Here is a 22,311-nt window from a genome sequence, read left to right on the forward strand (position 1 = left end):
TCCAACCGCTCAGCTTCCAACCCGCTCTGCTTCCAACTGCTCTACTCCCAAACACTCTACTCCCAAAAACTCTACTTCCAACCCACTCTACTTCCAACACACTCTACTTCCAACCCACTCTACTTCCACTCAGTTCAACACAGGAGGCCCAGGGCCTCTTTACAGGCTGAACTCTTCTCTCCTCTTGGACCAGTCTGGTAAAAAAAGCCAACGTTAGAAATCCAGGCTTTCCCCCTCGTTTAGGAAAAAAAGCCTGATGAAATCAATCAATGGATCATAATCGTTACAGAGGAGGGGGGGTGGAAGAAACACCGGTGGAAATCAGTGATGCGCCCCTTCCACTTTTTCAACCAATCAATCAAATCAAAACCTTGTGCTTGGAAGCTCAGTAATGTTTCCCTCCGGGTTGTTCTGCGATGGTGTTGCTACTAGCTGGCATAGGTTCAAGTCTCTCTGAGGCCATTTCTGTTCTATACTCAGTCTAACAAGAGTCACTAAAATAACAGCAAGCGGGGGTCGACGGCAGACTTCTAAAAGAGGTGGCTCAACAACTACGTGACTTGGCGGTTACGTCTGCCTACGCTAGCAAAACGCTAGTCAAAGCTAATCTTCTTCAACAGTTAACCTTATTTGGCATGCTACAAAAGCAAGCAAGCAAGCATTCTTCGTTCACCTCCACCTTCTGCATCCATGCACAACATTAGTATCCTCAAAAACAAAGACACAGACATCAAAAGCTCTCCCTGAAAGATTCACCACAGAATCTCGTCTCCTCTCAAGGAGGAACATCAGTGTCGGGCATTGCCGACAGCAGACCCCCCACCCCCCTGCCCCGCCCGCCACCACCGTTCTGCCCAGACACACGGACAAGACAGACACACCCACAGAGCACCACACACGCCTCAGCTCCCGGGAACCACCACCACCACAGCAAAGGATTTATTTATTTGTTTATTTAAAAGGGACAATGGACAGTCATTGACTCTCCCTGAATTAGCTGGGTAGCTAAATTACATCAGCAGTCCCTGGGCAGGTAAATCCACAGGGGAAATACGGCCTCAGATGTTAAAAACATCCCTGCGACGCCATGACTTAATAAGGTCATTAAAACCGCACGCCTCTCGAAAGGAGATCATTGAGATCAGTGGAGCTGTGTCCTGCCTTGCTCCCTGACTGACCACTGAGTCCACTAATAGACAGCTGTCACGTTCACCTCTATTTCACATTAACGCCTGTGTGTGTTAAGGGTGGAAACAGCGCTACTATGACATATGTTGCTTGTACAAGCATGCACTTTTCTGAGCGTACACAACAGGTGTCCCCCCCCCCCCCTCAAGATCTCCTCCCACACTCAGGATAAGAAGACACTTTCTACTGTACTCAGATTGCAGTTGAGAGCAGCTGGATGTGGGGAGGGGGTCACTATGTACCCTGCCTGCTGGATGGGGGATTCACTATGTACTAGGGCTGCAACGATTAGTCGACAATCGACGACGTCGATCATAAAAACTCGTCGACGTGGAATGTTAGTGTCGACGCATCGTATAAAAAAATGTAAAAAAATACTTTATATATATATATTTTTTTTACGTTTATATTTGCACTTTCATTTGTATTATTTAATTTATTTTGTTTCATTGAAACAGAGATTGATTATTGTATGTATTAAATGTTTTGGAAGGTCCAAATTCAAATATTTCATGAGTCATTATTTGAATTTGCAATGGGAACATATGTTAAGCCAGAGAGACTGGACAACAGGGTGACATTCACAGGTGTGCAGACTTGAGAAGGTGAGGTACAACATGCACTGGAGCCCGCGGCCACTGCCGCGGCCACACGACTAATCCCAAAAATAATCGACAGATTAGTCGACTACCAAAATAATCGTTAGTTGCAGCCCTACCCTGCCTGCTGTATGGGGGGTTCACTATGTACCCTGCCTGCTGTATGGGGGGGGGGGGGGGGGGTCACTATGTAACCTGTCTGCTGTATGGGGGGGGGGGGGGTCACTATGTAACCTGTCTGCTGTATGGGGGGGGGGTCACTATGTAACCTGTCTGCTGTATGGGGGGGGGGGGGGGTCACTATGTAACCTGTCTGCTGTATGGGGGGGGGGGGGGGGGTCACTATGTAACCTGTCTGCTGTATGGGGGGGGGGGGGGGGGGGGTCACTATGTAACCTGTCTGCTGTATGGGGGGGGGGGGGGGGGGGGGTCACTATGTAACCTGTCTGCTGTATGGGGGGGGGGGGGGGGGGGGTCACTATGTAACCTGTCTGCTGTATGGGGGGGGGGGGGGTCACTATGTAACCTGTCTGCTGTATGGGGGGGGGGGGGGGTCACTATGTAACCTGTCTGCTGTATGGGGGGGGGGGGGGGGGGGGTCACTATGTAACCTGTCTGCTGTATGGGGGGGGGGGGGGTCACTATGTAACCTGTCTGCTGTATGGGGGGGGGGGGGGGGGGGTCACTATGTAACCTGTCTGCTGTATGGGGGGGGGGGGGTCACTATGTAACCTGTCTGCTGTATGGGGGGGGGGGGGGGGGGGTCACTATGTAACCTGTCTGCTGTATGGGGGGGGGGGGGGTCACTATGTAACCTGTCTGCTGTATGGGGGGGGGGGGGGGGGGGTCACTATGTAACCTGTCTGCTGTATGGGGGGGGGGGGGGGGGGGTCACTATGTAACCTGTCTGCTGTATGGGGGGGGGGGGGGGTCACTATGTAACCTGTCTGCTGTATGGGGGGGGGGGGGGGTCACTATGTAACCTGTCTGCTGTATGGGGGGGGGGGGGGGGGGGGGTCACTATGTAACCTGTCTGCTGTATGGGGGGGGGGGGGGGGGGTCACTATGTAACCTGTCTGCTGTATGGGGGGGGGGGGGGTTCACTATGTAACCTGTCTGCTGTATGGGGGGGGGGGGGTTCACTATGTAACCTGTCTGCTGTATGGGGGGGGGGGGTCACTATGTAACCTGTCTGCTGTATGGGGGGGGGGGGGGTCACTATGTAACCTGTCTGCTGTATGGGGGGGGGGGGGTTCACTATGTAACCTGTCTGCTGTATGGGGGGGGGGGGTCACTATGTAACCTGTCTGCTGTATGGGGGGGGGGGGGGTCACTATGTAACCTGTCTGCTGTATGGGGGGGGGGGGGGGGGGGGTCACTATGTAACCTGTCTGCTGTATGGGGGGGGGGGGGGGTCACTATGTAACCTGTCTGCTGTATGGGGGGGGGGGGGGTCACTATGTAACCTGTCTGCTGTATGGGGGGGGGGGGGGTTCACTATGTAACCTGTCTGCTGTATGGGGGGGGGGGGGTCACTATGTAACCTGTCTGCTGTATGGGGGGGGGGGGGGTCACTATGTAACCTGTCTGCTGTATGGGGGGGGGGGGGGGGGGGTCACTATGTAACCTGTCTGCTGTATGGGGGGGGGGGGGGGTCACTATGTAACCTGTCTGCTGTATGGGGGGGGGGGGTCACTATGTAACCTGTCTGCTGTATGGGGGGGGGGGGGGTCACTATGTAACCTGTCTGCTGTATGGGGGGGGGGGGGTCACTATGTAACCTGTCTGCTGTATGGGGGGGGGGGGGGTCACTATGTAACCTGTCTGCTGTATGGGGGGGGGGGGTCACTATGTAACCTGTCTGCTGTATGGGGGGGGGGGGGTCACTATGTAACCTGTCTGCTGTATGGGGGGGGGGGGGGGGGGGTCACTATGTAACCTGTCTGCTGTATGGGGGGGGGGGGGGTCACTATGTAACCTGTCTGCTGTATGGGGGGGGGCAGAAATACACCTCCCAACTCCTTATAGATACTATGTCTCAATTAGTGAGTCGGTCCCAGAATACATGAGTCTAAAACAAGCAGGCATGGCAGGTCAGGTCCAATCCCTAGGAAGCAACTGGGTCGATGAAACCAGCACCTGAACCGGTCCTCTCGCCCAGAACAAGCTGGTTTCTTGGGGGAGGGTCAGAGCAGTAAGGTGACTTTGTTTATCCAGAAAAAATTATAATAATATGATCATAACTAGCATATTTACACTTTACATAACAATCCTGTTAGCTGAGCATGTTCTTGACATGAATAAATAATACAAAAATAAAAACTATATATTTTTACAGGATAGAAATGTCATTTTACAGAGATTTTTAAACGGAGACAGATTTGTTGTGTTTATGACAACAGAGGCAGAGGACTCTGGGTAACAGTGCAGTATGGCATCACACAGCAGGATGGAATCTACCTGGGGGGTATTCCATCAACATTGCTAAAGGAAAATCCAGCGTCATTTTGATAAGTCTCATGAGACTTTATCAAAATAAGCCTGGATTTTCCTTTAGTGGTGTTGATGGAATACCCCCCTGGTGGAGGTAGAGATGAAGGACAGACTCATCACTCATCCCCATGCATTACAATGAGCCTGTCCTCCGATTTCTACCTCCACCAGCCTCCACTGGATGGAACACATGCCAGGGTGGGGGAAGAAAGGAAATGGAGTCAAATGACAGGATGGGTTGGGGGGGGGTAGGGTGAACATGGATTTCAAACTAATGACAATCTACGTGGAAATCAGTTGTCAGTCACTGCACACTCATTTTCAAACGTTTCTAAACTTTGTATCGGGCTTGATTATAGACTATATATTGATTATAGACAATTATTTGTGTATTGTTTCGTTATTTCGTGTGTCCCAAGAGGTCAGTGACCCTGAAGCTGGCAGCACAGGAAGCAGAACACCAGGTGAAGCCCTGTTACACACAGTAGTTATGTACACATCTCAGGCCTGAGATCTCAGGGCGGCCCGGTTGTTCAAAACGTTGAATCTGGATCAGAATGGATCCCGAATTCTTTTCTCTGATCCAGGATCAGATCTTATGGTTGATTTTGAGTCGTATAGGGGGGGAAAATCAGCCCGCTCGACCTGATCCTGGATATAAAATAAAAAAAAGATTTGGCGATTCTTCGAGAATTCTGATCCAGATTAAACGTTTTGAACAACTGGGCAGCCTGATGATAATACAAAAAAACTAAAAGAAGAAGAGAGAAATAGCTTAATAACTTAATAATAAGCAACTGCCAATCGTTCAAGCCCGAAGTAAGTGCAGGAAGGAAGAGAGAGGGTCAAATGAGTATGTAGCATATTCATGAATAATGTAGTAATAATCTCACGGGTCGATTATGACAACAGCTTTTTTTTGGGGGGGGGGGGGGAGGGGATGCATCAGATTGAGATCTGGAGTGAAGCAGACTGGAAGTTTGGTCCGAACCTTGACGGCCGTGCCGAGCTTCCCCTGAAGCAGGGCCTCTGTGGCTGCCAGAGCCTCCATAGCGCTCCAGTTTTTCTCCCGGAGCTCCTGGGTAGTTTCAGAGAGATACACCCACTTTCACATTTTCAGCCTCAGGGGGAAAAGTAGTATTCAGTGTGACCCACAAACATAGTTTTTTAACAGGGATGTTAACAGTGAACCATTTAAATCTCTCTCTCCTTTCTTCTCTCTCTCTCTCCCGAAGTGTCTTTTCCTGAGTGGCTGGAGAGTTCAAACTATTAAAATCTCTCTCCCCCCCCCCCCATCCGTCCCTCTCCCCCCCACCCCCCCCTCCCTCCCTCCAGGGGGCAACCATCAGTTCTCTTCATCTGTGTAGCAGCAGTACAGGCTCGGGCTTGGGGAGCCGTGATCCCGAGAGTCCAACTGAACTAGAAAACAACAGTGGTTGCTGCTGCACGCGATGCAGAATACAGTCAATGGGCCTAAAACTCAACAAGCCTAAATCACTTACATGTGTACAGACCTCGTCAACAAGGTAGCGTTCTGCTCAACAGAGCTGTGGTTACGCAACAAAACACTTGTTATCCCCTGAAGCATTCACACGCACAGACACTCATACACACACAGACACGCACGACACACACTTTTACAGGCAAGGACAAGATACGAAAGTCTGGAGCTGTCCTAAAAACAACGTCGTCTAAAAACCAGTAATCAAATCACTGGGCTTGGGAGGGGAGGGGCATCACTGGGCTTGGGAGGGGAGGGGGGGGTGGTGGGGGCATCACTGGGCTTGGGAGGGGAGGGGGGCTAGAGAGGTGACTGCCCCCCCTACTGGCCTGGAGGCTAGAGAGGTGACTGCTACAGCGTCAGGGCCTTAGCAGGCAGGCAGGCAGCAGGACACCTACATTGTTCTTCTTCCTGTGCGTCTCCAGGGTGTCCTTCAGCTCCGCCACCTCCCCCTGCAGCTCAGACACCTGCTGCCCGCTCTCTGCCAGCCTGGAGATCAACACAGCAGCCATGTTAACACTAGAACAGCCATGGGTGGGGTCATGAACACTAGAACAGCCATGGGCGGGGTCATTAACACTAGAACAGCCATGGGTGGGGTCATTAACACTAGAACAGCCATGGGCGGGGTCATTAACACTAGAACAGCCGTGGGTGGGGTCATTAACACTAGAGCAGCCGTGGGTGGGGTCATTAACACTAGAACATCCGTGGGTGGGGTCATTAACACTAGAACAGCCATGGGTGGGGTCATTAACACTAGAACAGCCATGGGTGGGGTCATTAACACTAGAACAGCCATGGGTGGGGTCATTAACACTAGAACAGCCATGGGTGGGGTCATTAACACTAGAACAGCCATTTCATCCTGTGAGTAAATATTTTTTTTATATCTTTGCACTGACAAATTTCAGGACCCTCCTTTCATGACTTTTCCTAGATATGTGCGTTCTACCACTCAGTATCCTTACATTTTCAAAATCACACCAGGATAAGCTAGTATAAAGCTATTTTGCAGTTTTTACGTGTAGGAGGCAGGCTAATTTACAAGCCGGCCAACTAGCGGTCGTTGTGTGTAAATAGCAGCTTCCCATTGTAAAGACTATGGTCATTTGACCCCGCCGAGGTGGCTCTTATAGTAGGTAAAAAAGGCACGGCTGTTCTAGTGTTAACTGCCACTTAGATTTAAGTTTGTCACTTCCAAATTTGAAATAAGATGACAGTTGGTGATGTGGTGTTCTAGTGTTAACATCACCTCAGACACCATAAACCACCACACCACACCTGGAGGGAATACCCCACCCTACGTTCTTCTAGGTCTTAAGCATGAATTATACAACATCTGCTTGCTTTTATAGATGACAGTTCTCTGAAAAAAACCCTGGTATGAAACCGTCTACTCACGCTGTGAGCAGTTCTGTGCTCGGCGCCGCGTCTGTGTGGGACTGCTGCTGGGAGAGGAGGAAGAAAGACATGTTTCTCTCCAACTATGTTCCATCTCCCCCCCCCCCCCACACCTACTCAATCCATTATCACCAACAACCAACCATTTGTGACGGTCTGATCATTTGGTCTGCATGTCGCAAACGATCAAAATGTTCAGACTTTTCTTTTGAAACACGGAACTACGTTTCAACGTTGTTGAGAATCACAACACAAACTCGCTAGTCAAGCCAAAATATTGCAACTACGCAATGGATTGGGTGAGTAATCCCCCATTGCTACCTAGTTAACTATAACACTACTTTACATTGTTAGCAGGCTCACAAAACAAGCTGTGTTAATTGACTAGCGATGTGTAATTGATTTTCAACATCGCAGAGGATTTTTTTTTAAAGAAAAGTCAGATCATTACATCAGATCCCGACATGAGGACCTAAGTATTAGAACGTGTCACATTTTTCTTCTCCCTCAGACCCAGCTCCCTTCTCCCCCCCACTCACCTGCTGCTGCATCTGCAGTTGTTCCTCCTTCTCACTCACATCCTTGGCCTTCAGCTCCAGCTCACTCTGCAGCGCCTGGATCTCCTGGTCTTTAGCAGCCAGCCTACAAGCACAGCACAGAGTCTGCATTCAGGGGTAGTGGAGGTCTAGTGGATAGTGAGTTGTGAGACTGGTGATCGGAAGGTTGTGAGTTCAAATCCCACCTGAAACACCACCCAACCAGTGTGCCCTTGAGTAAGGCACTTAGCCCTCAGTTACTCCAGGGGGGAATGTCTCTGTAATTCTTAATTGTAAATCACTTTGGATTAAAAGAGTCTGCTAAATGGCAAATTCTAATTCTAAGCATTTTTCTTGTGTAGTGTGACATACTGAGCCTGCAGGTCTTGGGCCTGTGTGGTGTCTGTGGGGCTGTTCTTCTCCTCCTCAGCCTCCCTCAGGTCCATAGCCAGCTGCCTCAGCTGCTCTGTCTCTGCCTGCAGGGCTGCTACCTGCTGCTCCAGGGCCTGCAGGGAACACACACACGCCAGGTCAGTCTCACACACACACACACACACACACACACACACACACACACAACACCAGGTCACACACACTCACACACACCTGGATGGCTCCTTCTCTGGTGGAGCCACTGTCCTGTGCTGTCTGCAGGCTCTCCTCCATAGACCTCAACTGCTCATCCTTCTCCTGGATCCTGGACACACAGAAACAACACAACAACCTTTAACACACAACACATTGCTGTGTTACTGGAAACTGTCCCAGATTCCAGAGGGGAAACCACAGAGAAATGTGTTAACCCTAACCCTAACCACAGGACAAATTGTTCATGGATTTGTCAAGCTGTGACAGGGAAAGCACACCACGTCTTAGACTTACTACACACACACACACACACACACACACACACACACACACACACACACACACACACACACACACACACACACAAAGGGAAAGCACACCCCCTCTCAGACTTACTTGCTCTGCAGCTCTTCCACTAACGACTCTGACGATGCCTGAGGGTAGAAACCAGGGGAAAGAAGAAGGTTAACAAGTTTAAAAGTGTGACAAAAAGAATAAGACGGGGGGGGGCTGACCAGGGCTGACCCTGGGCCTGCCTAGAGAGGAAAACACATTTCGGTGTACTGTGCAATGACAACGTTATTAGCTGAATCTAATCTAAATCTGATAATAAGACAAAGTACATCAGTGGTCAAGGAGACAAACAGCTCCGTCTTCACCTGCTCAGCGGTCTGGATCTTCAGAGCCTCCATCTCCTGTTTTAAAGCCTTGTGTTCCTCTCTGATGGCCTGGGACAGAGAAACAGAACCACTTTAATCTCATTTCCCAGATAAAGATAAAGACTGATTACGAAGCAGTCTGAAAAAAAAAAAAATACACAGTTTTTTCGCTGATCTCAGTGAAGCCTACTGCTGCAGTGGAGAGAGGGCGTGTGACAGCCAATGAGGAGCCACCGTTAGTAAGAGCCAATGAGGAGCCTCCGTTAGTAAGAGCTAATGAGGAGCCTTAGTTAGTAACAGCCAATGAGGAGCCTCCGTTAGTAAGAGCTAATGAGGAGGCATAGTTAGTAAGAGCCAATGAGGAGCCTTAGTTAATACTTAATAACCCTAAACCCCCCGCCCCTCATACCTTCAGCTGCTCCTCCTTATAGGCCCCTCTCCCCTCCCAACACACCTTCAGCTCCTCCCCCTTATTGGCCCCTACCCCTCCCCTTCAGCTTCTCCTTATAGGCTCCTCCCCCTCAACTCCTGCTTATCCGGTTGTTAAGTCTGACGTCAAATGTGACGTTTTGCAATTTCCGGGTCCAAACCAGAAATTCTCCGCACCAGAATACCAGTGTACTACAGCGGTAGAATGACAGTTTAATAGTTTTTTAGACTCGGATCTATTCATACAACAAGGGACACAGCACTTTCCCGTTTTCCCCATATTGTCAGGGTATTTGAGCCTCGGAAAAGCGCTATATAAATATAATTAATGATTATTATTATTGCGGCATTTCGAAGACAGCGCCTCAGCCAACTTTGGACCCGGAAACACGTCACGACTTAACAACCGGATAGGCCCCTTCAGCTCCTCCCCCTTATTGGCCCCTCCCCCTCCCCAACACATCTTCAGCTCCTCCTCCTTATAGGCCCGACCCCCCACCCCAACACACCTTCAGCTCCTCCTCCTTATTGGCCCCTCCCCCTCCCCTTCAGCTTCTCCTTATAGGCTCCTCCCCCCAAGCTCCTCCTTATAGGCCCCTTCAGCTCTTCCTCCTTATTGGCCCCTCCCCCTCCCCCCTCACCTTCAGCTCCTCCTCCTTATTGGCCACCTCGATCAGCCCCGTCTTCAACAGGTCCTCCACGGTCTTGATGTTCTCCTCCCTCTCCTGCACACTGTGGACACACACAGACACACACACGGACACACACACGGACACGAATGGTAAGACCTCCCATAGTGAATCTCCTGCCATGCTACAGTAGATATGTTACTGGGTGTTTTTCTTGTGGTGAGGTGACCAGTGCAGCTACTGTCAGCTGTGGTGAGCGTCTCACCCAGGAGTCTAACACAGAGATGAGTATGACAGCCAGGGTTGCCAGGTGGGGCGGGTTTTTATTTTACAAACATCATTGGCAACAGACATACAGTTAAGGGGGCAGGAGATGAGACCTGCCCAATAGTAATTAGCTGTTTTCTGACAATATAGGTTTTGGGCTGGTTTTTGGTGGATTTAGCGGTTTTTATACTGTGGTTAGGCTGGAAATTGTGGCAACCCTGATGACGGCTCTTCTGCACCTGAAAAACCACATACTACTATGAACAGAACTGGAACATAGTAGCGGTTGTGGTTTTTCAAGTGGTTGCGTCACTCAGCACCACCATGAATCAGCCTGGGAGATGCCGTCAGGTGATGCAACCATGAACCAATCAAACTACTTTGAGGAGGCAGTTGGAACAGGCAGTCTTCTGCCGGTGAATCTAAATCTTTTAAAAACATCACATCTGTCATCACGTACCTCTTCTGGAACTGGTCCATAGCCAGCTGAGAGGCCGCCTAGATGGGGAGTCAAGTAGAAAAGAGGGGGAGAGGAGGGGGGGGGGAGGGAAAGAAAGCGCGAGAGAGAGAGAGGGGGGAAAGAGAGTGAGAGAGCGAGAGAGAGCGAGAAACAGACAAAGAGAGAGAGAGAGAGAGAGATGGAGAAAGAGAGAGAGAGAGAAGGGTGTGTGTTAGCTTGCTATACATACTGAGGGACTGGTTGATCACGAACACTCCCAATGAAAGAGGAACAGCAGTGTGTTTCATATCTGACCTGTTCAGAAATCTGAGCCTGCAGATTCTGGAGCTCAGTCTTCAGTGACATGTTCTCATTGTGCATGGCCTGAGGAGAGGACAGAGAGAGAGAGAGAGGGAGGAGAGAGAGAGAGGGAGGAGAGGGGGGAGGAGAGGAGAGGAGAGGGAGGAGAGGACAAGAGAGAGAGGAGGGAGGAGAAGAGGAAGGAGAGGGGGGAGGAGAGGACAGAAAGAGAAGGGAGGAGGGGAGGGAGGAGAGGAGGGAGGAGAGGGGAGGGAGGAGAGGATAGAGAGAGAGAGAGGAGGGAGGAGAGGATAGAGAGAGAGAGAGAGGAGGGAAGAGAGGACAGAGCGAGGAGGGAGGAGGGGAGGGAGGAGAGGGGGGAGGAGAGAGGAGAGGAGGCAGGAGAGGAGGGAGGAGAGGGGGAGGAGAGGGGAGGGAGGAGAGGAGGGAGGAGGGAGGAGAGAGGGGGCAGGTAGCCCAGTGTCAGTGGTCTGAGAACAGTTTACGTTTACATTTTAACCATTTCGCCAGACACTTTTATCCAAAGCGACTTACAATCAGAGATTACAGGGACAGTCTCCCTGGAGTAACTTAGGGCTAAGTGCCTTACTGCCTTACACGAGGGTCATACTAGTGCTGGTGTTCCCCAGGTGGGATTTGACAGTGTGTACAGCAAGTGTAATAGTTAAAGAACATCTTCACGCTAAACGAGGACAGTTCTCAGCTAATTAAAACCCTCAAGGGATTGTCATAGTTCAGTTGAGTCTGTGCACAAGGGGGGAACAACGTCGAGCCATTTCAGACAAAAAAGCTGGAAAAAGATTATGACTATTTGTACGTGTTGTTGTTGTTGTTGTTGTTGTTGTTGTTGTTGTTGTTGTTGTTGTTGCACAATGTGGACTCTATGAAAGTGATGATGAATCCGCCTATATAGCCCTGTGGAACATTCCTAAGGCTCAGGACATTCTAGAAGGCTCAGGACATGCTAGAAGGCTTAACGAGGGGCCTTAACAGAGGGAGCAAGGACAGGTGAGCTTCTGCACCCCTCATATATGCTAACTGTACCTATTGTATTGATATCCATTGCCCTCATACTGCATTTATCTCTCCCTTGTCTGTACATATCACACTGTACATATTACTGTCTATACTGTTATGGCTTTTTGCCATGAAGAAGCTTTTAGAATGTTCTAGAATGTTTATAATGCTCTAGAATGTCCAGAATGTTCTAGAACATTCCCACACCTGCATGTTAGTTAGAACAGGTGAAAAGATGGAGCTTTTAGAATATTCTAGAATGTTCTAGAATGTTCTAGAAGGTCGCCACACCTGCATGTTAGTTTCTCGGCTGGCCCCGCTGCTCCTCTCTGCGTTCAGGGAGTCCTCCAGACTCTTCCTCTGCAACTCCTTCTCTGACAGCCTGGAGAGAGAGAGAGAGAGAGAGACACATACACACACACACACACACACAGAGACACACACACACACACACACACACACACACACACACACACACAGACAGACAGACAGAGACACACACACGGTCACACACACACACGGTTACACACACACACACACACACACACACACACACACACACACACACACACAGGACCACAGAAACACACAGGGACAACATTTACATCACATTTTAACCATTTACCAAAACTCTTTTACAAGCGATTTAAGCGTTTTACAATTAAGAGACAGGGACAGTCTCCCTGGAGTAACTCAAGGACAAGTGTCAAGGAAGACATTGTATGTTTTATAGAGATGCTACAGAATAATAATAATAATAACTTTTATTTGTATAGCGTTTTTCCTGCAAATGTTGCAGCTCAAAGTGCGCCAATCATTATATAATCATCATTTAATTATTTTGTCATTTAAAGGCTTTTAAAAAGATGGGGTTTTCTTGACTTGACCATATTTGCTGAGGTTGCATCCCTAATGTAAACTGGCAGTGCATTCCACAATCTGGGTGCATAAAATGAGAATGGAGCCTCACCAAATCTCTTCTATTGTATTGTACATGGCCCAAGCTACTTTCTATATTTATATCTAAAGCTGTACAGATATAAACTACAATCCACACAAAACGTCTCACTCACAGCTTCTGCAGCTCCTCAAAGTGGGAGACAGTGGTGGCCTGAAAGAGGGAGGAAGAATTTACATCACATTTCCATTTCACTGAATCATCTATCCACCATCCCAGCAGGAAACAAAAAGTAATCTATGCTCAGGCCTGGGGCCATTGGCAGTCGTCGTGTTAGTTTTAAATCATTTAATTAATTAATTAATTAATTATGACACAGGAGAATCAGTAGAGGGGGGTAGTAGATATCTCAGGAGAAACAGTACAGGGGGGTAGTAGATGTCTCAGGAGGGACAGTACAGGGGGGTAGTAGATGTCTCAGGAGAAACAATACAGAGGGATAGTAGATGTCTCAGGAGGGACAGTACAGGGGGGTAGAAGATGTCTCAGGAGGGACAGTACAGGGGGGTAGTAGATGTCTCAGGAGAAACAATACAGAGGGATAGTAGATGTCTCAGGAGGGACAGTACAGGGGGGTAGAAGATGTCTCAGGAGGGACAGTACAGGAGGTAGTAGATGTCTCAGGAGGGACAGTATAGGGGAGTAGTAGATGTCTCAGGAGGGACAGTATACGGGAGTAGAAGATGTCTCAGGAGGGACAGTACAGGGGGATAGTAGATGTCTCAGGAGGGACAGTACAGGGGGGTAGTAGATGTCTCAGGAGGGACAGTTAGGGTGTAGTCAAATAAAATCCTCTACATGAACTAAAAGGTTGATGTATGTTATGTTGGACCTTACTTGGGAGGTGAGCTGGGCTTGCAGAGTCTCGATCTGGACTTGGAGAGATTTGTTCTCATTCAACAGATCCTGTCAACAACAAAACGATGTCGGCATTACTTTCTACAGTCTATTTATGGTTAAAGAAATGACTTGAAAACAACACCCCCCCGAAACAACTCCTATTGAACCCCCCATCGAACAGGAGTTGATCTTTCCCTGCTCCCTCAAACTACGGTAGTGGTGGCCTAGTGGAGAGTGAGTGGAACTGGTGATCTTGGAGCTGGGTGCTGGCGGTGGGGCAGACAGACATGGTCCTACCTGTAGCTGGGCCTACCTGTACCTGGGCCCACCTGGGCCTACCTGCACCTGGGCCTACCTGCACCTGGGCCTACATGCACCTGGGCCTACCTGTACCTGGGCCTACCTGTACCTGGGCCTACCTGTAGCTGGGTCTACCTGTACCTGGGCCTACCTGGGTGAGACCTACCTGTACCTGGGCCTACATATACCTGGGTCTACCTGTACCTGGGTCTACCTGTACCTGGGTGAGACCTACCTGTACCTGGGCCTACCTGGGTGAGACCTACCTGTACCTGGGCCTACCTGTACCTGGGTCTACCTGTACCTGGATGAGACCTACTTGTACCTGGGCCTACTTGTACCTGGGTGAGACCTACCTGTACCTGGGCCTACCTGTACCTGGGCCTACCTGTACCTGGGTGAGACCTACTTGTACCTGGGCCTACCTGTACCTGGGCCTACCTGGGTGAGACCTACCTGTACCTGTACCTGTACCTACCCTACCTGTAGCTGGGTGAGACCTACCTGTAGCTGGGCCTACCTGGGCTTACCCTACCTTTACCTGGGCCTACCTGCGTGAGACATACCTGTAGCTGGCACTGCAGGTTGTCGTCGGGGAGGCTGAGCTGGGACACCTCCAGCAGCTGCAGCACCTTCTGCTCCACCTGCTCCTTGGACACGATGGTGTCGGTCAGGCTGCTGTGCAGGCCCTGGATCTCCTGGTTCCTCTGGCTCACCTCCGTCTCCACCGCCAGCAGCTGACTCTGCAACTCTGGAGGGGGAGGGGTGGGGGGAAGAGAGAGAGAGGGGGGGGGAAGAGAGAGAGAGAGAGAGAGAGAGAGAGAGAGAGAGAGAGAGAGAGAGAGAGAGAGAGAGAGAGAGAGAGAGAGAGAGAGAGAGAAAAGAGAGAAAGAGGGGGGGAGAGAGAGAGAGAGAAAGAGAGGAGGGGTGGGGGGAAGAGAGAGGGGGGGAGGGATAGAGGGGGGGAAGAGAGAGAGAGAGAGAGAGAGAGAGGGGGGGGGGGCATAGGAACACACCAGAGAAGCACAGTTAGTCAGTCAGTCACTGCTTATAGTGTAGGTGTGGGTTCAGATTCAGATTACATTTATTGCCATTTATGTTGTATAGGGTTGGGTACCGAAAATCGGTACCGGTAGGTACCGGTTACTTTACATTCGGTATGTACCCGTACCGAATCGCAAAGGAGATTTCGGTTCCTCATTTCGGTACTTTTCTATTATTATTTTTTCCCCTGGTGTCCGGTGTCATGCAACAGTCAACCACACGTGACTTGAGTCGTGACGTGAGTGACATCGCCTGTTTCCAATTTCCAATCAGTGCGTGTCGTGGTAGTGAGGTGAGCAGTTGTGTTGAGAAGAAGAAGAGTGAGTTTATAGTAAGTGTAGTAATATAGTTAGTGATTGTATTATTGTATTATTGTATTGATATTATTATCATAATAATCATAATCATTTTATCTAATTTCGCTAGCTAGCCTAGCTACGAGGTCACCGAGAATGCCGAAGACCGCAATGAAGCGTTCTAAAGTGTGGCTGCATTTCACCCGACTCGATGAAAACAACGCAAAGTGCTCAAAATGTTTTAAATCATTCGCGTGTAAAACAGGCAACACATCGAACTTGATGAAACACCTGACAACGCACGCGATACATTTAAGGGTAGAAGGGTGCTCCGTGTTTGACAGCTTGCGCAAGTTCACCCGCCCTTCGGCGGCAAGCACCTCAGCAGCAGCAAGCACCTCCGGAGAGGGGGAGGCGGAGATCGCCATTCCCATTGAGGATGATGATGACAGCGTTTCCTCAGGTTAGTAATAATGTTTCCGTTTATTTATTTAAAGAGGGGGACAGTGGACATTCGCCCTCTATGATTTCTTGTTTTGTTTTATTTAACCAGGAAAGGGACGGGGGATTGAGAGATTAAACATGCAGGTAGGTAGGCCCAGATGGATGGTGTTAGCTGGACTGGGGGACTGGGAGTAGGGTGAGGGGTGTGTGGAGGTCAGGCAGACCGTCTGATCCGCACCCAAGCGACCCCAGGTGTCGTTATGTGGTACAGCATTCAAGAGGGTCCTATCCAAGACAGGCAGCAGCAAATATTTAGCTACAGTAACATTATTTAACCTATGTTTATATTGTTGGCTCTCCAGCTACAGCATCAGAGACCCCATTCACCTAGGCAAATAAGGGAACTTTTACCAATGACAAGGTGGAGGAAATTCACAGGGCTGTTACCAGGTTTGTGGTCAAGGGACTGCATTCCTTTTCCACTGTGGAATCTCCCTGTTTCAGGTAAAGTGACGTGAAAACAATATTTGTTTACTTTATGTTTATAAATCTGTGCCATTAGACAATTATGTCAAAACAAAACAAAAGTCAAAATGACTATTTAACAATATATATTGTGCCTCAGCAATAAAAAAGTGAAAAGCTGTTTAATGTTGTCGACCGTGTTATTATTATTATATATATATATATATATATATGTCATTTTTTAAAATCAAAAGTACCGAATTAAGTACCGTTTTGGTACCGGTACCGTTTTTAAAGTATCGGTTAGTAACCGGTACCGGATAAAACCCAAACGATACCCAACCCTAATGTTGTAACACATAGTAGGAACTTGTTGTGGCATTGGTGTGTGCATGCTAGGTCTTTTTTTACAGATATACAATAAGAGACAAGTGCAAACAGGACAGGACAGTGAATAACAAGACACATCAGCGCAATGGAATGATAATATAGTGCAAGACAGTAACGGGCAAGTGCAATCTCTTCAGGCTACACCTTAACTGTCCCTCTTAAGACCTCTTCATCCCCTCGACCCCCCTGTACAGTTTCTCTACTGTACATAACATTTTTTATATATATATATATATATATATATGTGTGTCTGAATCTTAAAGTTCCATAAGTATAAGCAAAATAAAGTAACAGTTTGTAGATAAATAGTAGCATTTTTCCCTCCGCACAAAACACATACCGAAACCGTGACCCAAAAACCCAGGTTTATACGGAACCGTGGGCCAACTGAACCGTTGCACCCCTATATATATATATATATAAATAAAACTTAATTATTCCTTCTTCTAGTATTATGACTGCCAATGGCCCCTGGCCCTAGCATAGATTACTTCTCCGTGCTGTGAGTGTGACTGATGGATAAATGATTAAAGTTTGTCTGCTTAAATGCCAACAAATGTAAATGTAAAAACCGTTGACGTCGGTTGAAGATCGTCACCTTACTTGGCGGCCTGCAGCTTCTGTCTCTCTCTTTCTTTCTCTCTCCCTCCCTCCCTCCCTCCCCCCCTCCCTCCATCCATCCCTCCCTCACCTTGCTTGGCGGCCTGCAGCTTCTCTCTCTCAGTGTTGACGCTGTGCAGGTAGTTCTGCAGCTCCTCCCAGCGGCGCTTCGCATCCTGCAGCTGAGCCTGGAGGGACACACAACCACAGGGTCACACACACACACACACATACATACACACACACACACACAGGGTCACAAACACACACACAGGGTCACACACAGGGTCACACACACACACACACACACACGGTCACACACGGTCACACACGGTCACACACGGTCACACACACACACACACACACACACACACACCAAAACAACCCTTGAGCACAATCACAGGACCACAGGATCACACACACAATCACAGAATCACACACACACACACACACACACACACAAACACAAACACACACACACAGACACACACCCGCTCACCACCACATCTGTACTGGACGGTTACAGCCGTCACAAAGACAGGAAGGGCAGACCTGGGGGTGTCTGAGGCTTCAAACAGCCACACATCCTGCACCAACACAATCCTCCACTTCCCAGTACTATCACACCCGCCCTCCTCTCCCCCCCCCTCCGACACCCCCAGTCCCTCCTGAAGACTTCCACAAGTCTTCAGAGACTGCCCCCCCCAAAAAAAGAATTCCCCATTGTGTGTCTCGCTGCCCGCCCAGTGACTAACGCCCTCCCTCCCCCCTTTCCAGATGGCCCCATCTCTGATTCATGTAGGAGATAATAATCACACTCTCTTTCATCTTGTTGGGGGCAGCCCCCACGAAAACTAGGAACGCAAAAAAAATTAACAAATAAGATGCCTTTCATAGCTGCCTGCGTGTTCCCCAGAGACACTACCTCAAACAAGGGGGGATCGGGCCTCTGCAGTGGCAGCTCCACGGCTGTGGAACCACCTCCCACTCAACATCAAGACCGCCCCCCATTAAGATCTAGAGACTTTCAAGACTCTGCTTAAAACTCACTAATGTGACGCCTACCTCGAGCTGGCCTGCATGTTCCCCATAGACGCCTACCTCACCCTGCCATGTTCCCCAGAGACGTCTACCTCACCCTGCCATGTTCCCCAGAGACGCCTACCTCACCCTGCCATGTTCCCCAGAGACGTCTACCTCACCCTGCCATGTTCCCCAGAGACGTCTACCTCACCCTGCCATGTTCCCCAGAGACGCCTACCTCACCCTGCCATGTTCCCCAGAGACGTCTACCTCATCCTGCCATGTTCCCCAGAGACGTCTACCTCACCCTGCCATGTTCCCCAGAGACGTCTACCTCACCCTGCCATGTTCCCCAGAGACGTCTACCTCACCCTGCCATGTTCCCCAGAGACGCCTACCTCACCCTGCCATGTTCCCCAGAGACGCCTACCTCATCCTGCCATGTTCCCCAGAGACGCCTACCTCACCCTGCCATGTTCCCCAGAGACGCCTACCTCACCCTGCCATGTTCCCCAGAGACGCCTACCTCACCCTGCCATGTTCCCCAGAGACGCCTACCTCATCCTGCCATGTTCCCCAGAGACGCCTACCTCACCCTGCCATGTTCCCCAGAGACGCCTACCTCATCCTGCCATGTTCCCCAGAGACGTCTACCTCACCCTGCCATGTTCCCCAGAGACGTCTACCTCACCCTGCCATGTTCCCCAGAGACGCCTACCTCACCCTGCCATGTTCCCCAGAGACGCCTACCTCACCCTGCCATGTTCCCCAGAGACGCCTACCTCACCCTGCCATGTTCCCCAGAGACGCCTACCTCATCCTGCCATGTTCCCCAGAGACGCCTACCTCGAGCTGGGACACGTTCTGCTTGTAGTTGCCCTCCAGCGCCTTCCTCTGGTGCTCCTCCTGCTGCAGCTTGCCGCTGCTGTCTGCCAGCTCCTTCATCAGGCCCGAGTACTCAGAACGCAGCTTGTTCAGCTCTGACGACTGCCTGCAACACAAACACACACACACACACACACACACGTCAGGACATCACACACACACACACGTCAGGACATCACACACACACACAAAGCGATGGCACTACTTTGGGCGGCTGTGGCACAGGAGGTAGAGCCGGTGTCTAATGACCACAAGGTCGGTGGTTCGATCCTCGGCTGGCCACATGCCGAGATGTCCTTGGGCAAGAGTGAGGTATAGGGAGGGGGGAGACGTGGTTTAACGGGGGTCCAGGTGAGGGGTAGGGAGGGGGGACCCGTGGTTTAACAGGGGGGGGGGGGGGTCCAGGTGAGCTGTAGGAAGGGTGGAGCTAGGTGAGGTGTAGGGAGGGGAGAGCCGTGGTTTAACAGGAGGGGGGTGGGGGTCCAGGTGAGGGGTAGGGAGGGGTGGAGCTAGGTGAGGGGAGGGAGGGTGGAGCTAGGTGAGGGGAGGGAGGGTGGAGCTAGGTGAGGGGTAGGGAGGGGTGGAGCTAGGTGTAGGGAGGGAGGGTGGAGCTAGGTGAGACGTAGGGAGGGGTGGAGCTAGGTGTAGGGAGGGAGGGTGGAGCTAGGTGAGGGGTAGAGCTAGTTGTAGGGAGGGAGGGTGGAGCTAGGTGAGGGGTAGGGAGGGGTGGAGTTAGGTGAGGGGTAGGGAGGGGTGGAGCTAGGTGAGGGGTAGGGAGGGGTGGAGCTAGGTGTAGGGAGGGAGGGTGGAGCTAGGTGAGGTGTAGGGAGGGGTGGAGCTAGGTGAGGGGTAGGGAGGGTTGGAGCTAGGTGAGGGGTAGGGAGGGGTGGAGCTGTAGTTTAACAGGAGGGGGGGTCCAGGTGAGGTGTAGGGAGGGGTGGAGCTAGGTGAGGGCTGGGGGGGTGGAGCTTAACTCACTTGCTCTCCATCTGGTTGGTGGCAGAGCTGACAGCGTCTCTCAGGATGCCGTTCTCCTGCTGCAGTCTGGCAATCTGCCCCTCCAGCTGCTCCCTGGCCTGCTGGAACTACAACACACGGCATGCTGGGAGTCAGAGTCTGTCACCTGAACTACAACACACAGCATCACCTGACCTGCTGCATCCAACACCACTCAAAACACCGCCACACACACCCACCCACCCACACACCCACCCACCCACACACAGGAGATGGGGTTATTTCAGCAGCAGGAGGTTGTTGGTTCATCACCTTCATGGTCATGCCCTGCAACTCCTGATAGACACCCCCCCCCCCCCCACCCCCCTTGGTTGTTGGTTCCTCAAATTCATGGTCATGCCCTGCAGCTCCTGGTAGACACACACACCCCCCCCACCCTCCTACACCCCCACACCGGAGGTTGTTGGTTCCTCACCTTCATGGTCATGCCCTGCAGCTCCTGGTGAATGCCCTGGGCCTTGGACTGCATCACGTTCACCTCCTTCTCCATGGCCCCCCTCTGCTCCCGCAGTACGGCCTCCGCACGGCCCGTCTTCTGCTTCTCCACCTGGAGCTCCTGGGGGGTGGGGGGGGAGAGACAGAGAGGGGGGGAGACAGAGAGAGAGAGAAGGGGGAGGGAGCCATCAGTCACCTGGACTACTGCCACCACCGAGAGGCGAGTCGATAATAAGACTGGTGGATGAAGCTGTTGTGGAGTTATTGAGAGGCTGTTGTGTAGTTATTGAGAGGCTGTTGTGTAGTTTATTGAGAGGCTGTTGTGTAGTTTATTGAGAGGCTGGTGGATGAAGCTGTTTAGGGTTAGGGTCCTCAGTGTTAGTTATGGGGGGGGTCCTCAGTGTTAGTTATGGGGGGGGTCCTCAGTGTTAGTTATTGGGGGGGTCCTCAGTGTTAGTTATTGGGGGGGTCCTCAGTGTTAGTTATTGGGGGGGTCCTCAGTGTTAGTTATTGGGGGGGTCCTGTGTTAGTTATTGGGGGGGTCCTCAGTGTTAGTTATTGGGGGGGTCCTCAGTGTTAGTTATTGAGGGGGTCCTCAGTGTTAGTTATTGGGGGGTTCCTCAGTGTTAGTTATTGGGGGGGTCCTCAGTGTTAGTTATTGGGGGGGTCCTCAGTGTTAGTTATTGGGGGGGTCCTGTGTTAGTTATTGGGGGGGTCCTCAGTGTTAGTTATTGGGGGGGTCCTCAGTGTTAGTTATTGGGGGGGTCCTCAGTGTTAGTTATTGGGGGGGTCCTGTGTTAGTTATTGGGGGGGTCCTCAGTGTTAGTTATTGGGGGGGTCCTCAGTGTTAGTTATTGAGGGGGTCCTCAGTGTTAGTTATTGGGGGGTTCCTCAGTGTTAGTTATTGGGGGGGTCCTCAGTGTTAGTTATTGGGGGGGTCCTCAGTGTTAGTTATTGGGGGGGTCCTGTGTTAGTTATTGGGGGGGTCCTCAGTGTTAGTTATTGAGGGGGTCCTCAGTGTTAGTTATTGAGGGGGTCCTCAGTGTTAGTTATTGGGGGGGTCCTGTGTTAGTTATTGGGGGGGTCCTCAGTGTTAGTTATTGAGGGGGTCCTCAGTGTTAGTTATTGAGGGGGTCCTCAGTGTTAGTTATTGAGGGGGTCCTCAGTGTTAGTTATTGAGGGGGTCCTCAGTGTTAGTTATTGACGGGGTCCTCAGTGTTAGTTATTGAGGGGGTCCTCAGTGTTAGTTATTGAGGGGGTCCTCAGTGTTAGTTATTGGGGAGGTCCTCAGCGTGACCTACCTGGCTGAGCTGCTTGACCTTGTCCTTGGCGATGGATGACTCCTCGTGCAGGGTGGTGAGGAGACGCTCTCTCTCCTGGGCTGACGGGTCTGCCTTAGACGCAGACTGGGGGGGAAGAGACAAGAGAGAGGGAGAGAGAGAAAGAGGGGGGGAGACAGAGGAAGAGAGAGAGAGGGAGAAGAAAGAGAGAGAGAGAAACAGATTCTTAAATGATGGACAGGGAGTGAAACTTAATTCATGGTG

General features: G+C 50.7%; 1 protein-coding gene across 6 annotated transcripts in view; it reads right to left on the bottom strand.

Annotated features, from left to right (window-relative positions):
• The window catches only part of ktn1 (kinectin 1), a 42,856-nt gene that overhangs the window by 17,377 nt on the left and 3,168 nt on the right, over nucleotides 1–22,311 (bottom strand). For 4 of the 6 annotated variants that reach the window (XM_080537797.1, XM_080537799.1, XM_080537796.1 and 1 more), the window contains exons 5-24: nucleotides 22,069–22,173; nucleotides 20,748–20,888; nucleotides 20,294–20,400; nucleotides 19,277–19,421; nucleotides 17,499–17,595; nucleotides 14,735–14,919; nucleotides 13,866–13,934; nucleotides 13,144–13,181; nucleotides 12,362–12,452; nucleotides 11,048–11,116; nucleotides 10,754–10,791; nucleotides 10,039–10,129; nucleotides 8,969–9,037; nucleotides 8,706–8,743; nucleotides 8,328–8,418; nucleotides 8,094–8,227; nucleotides 7,725–7,827; nucleotides 7,186–7,232; nucleotides 6,180–6,270; nucleotides 5,272–5,358 (exon numbers count right to left, since the gene is read on the bottom strand). In XM_080537797.1, the coding sequence (XP_080393923.1) occupies nucleotides 5,272–5,358; nucleotides 6,180–6,270; nucleotides 7,186–7,232; nucleotides 7,725–7,827; nucleotides 8,094–8,227; nucleotides 8,328–8,418; nucleotides 8,706–8,743; nucleotides 8,969–9,037; nucleotides 10,039–10,129; nucleotides 10,754–10,791; nucleotides 11,048–11,116; nucleotides 12,362–12,452; nucleotides 13,144–13,181; nucleotides 13,866–13,934; nucleotides 14,735–14,919; nucleotides 17,499–17,595; nucleotides 19,277–19,421; nucleotides 20,294–20,400; nucleotides 20,748–20,888; nucleotides 22,069–22,173 (1,836 nt within the window). The remainder of the gene's footprint in view (nucleotides 1–5,271; nucleotides 5,359–6,179; nucleotides 6,271–7,185; nucleotides 7,233–7,724; nucleotides 7,828–8,093; nucleotides 8,228–8,327; nucleotides 8,419–8,705; nucleotides 8,744–8,968; nucleotides 9,038–10,038; nucleotides 10,130–10,753; nucleotides 10,792–11,047; nucleotides 11,117–12,361; nucleotides 12,453–13,143; nucleotides 13,182–13,865; nucleotides 13,935–14,734; nucleotides 14,920–17,498; nucleotides 17,596–19,276; nucleotides 19,422–20,293; nucleotides 20,401–20,747; nucleotides 20,889–22,068; nucleotides 22,174–22,311) is intronic. The other 2 variants (XM_080537795.1, XM_080537798.1) reach the window with 2 other exon arrangements.

Source organism: Nansenia antarctica (assembly GCF_963989245.1).
Source record: "Nansenia antarctica genome assembly, chromosome: 1".
NCBI lineage: Eukaryota > Metazoa > Chordata > Actinopteri > Argentiniformes > Microstomatidae > Nansenia > Nansenia antarctica.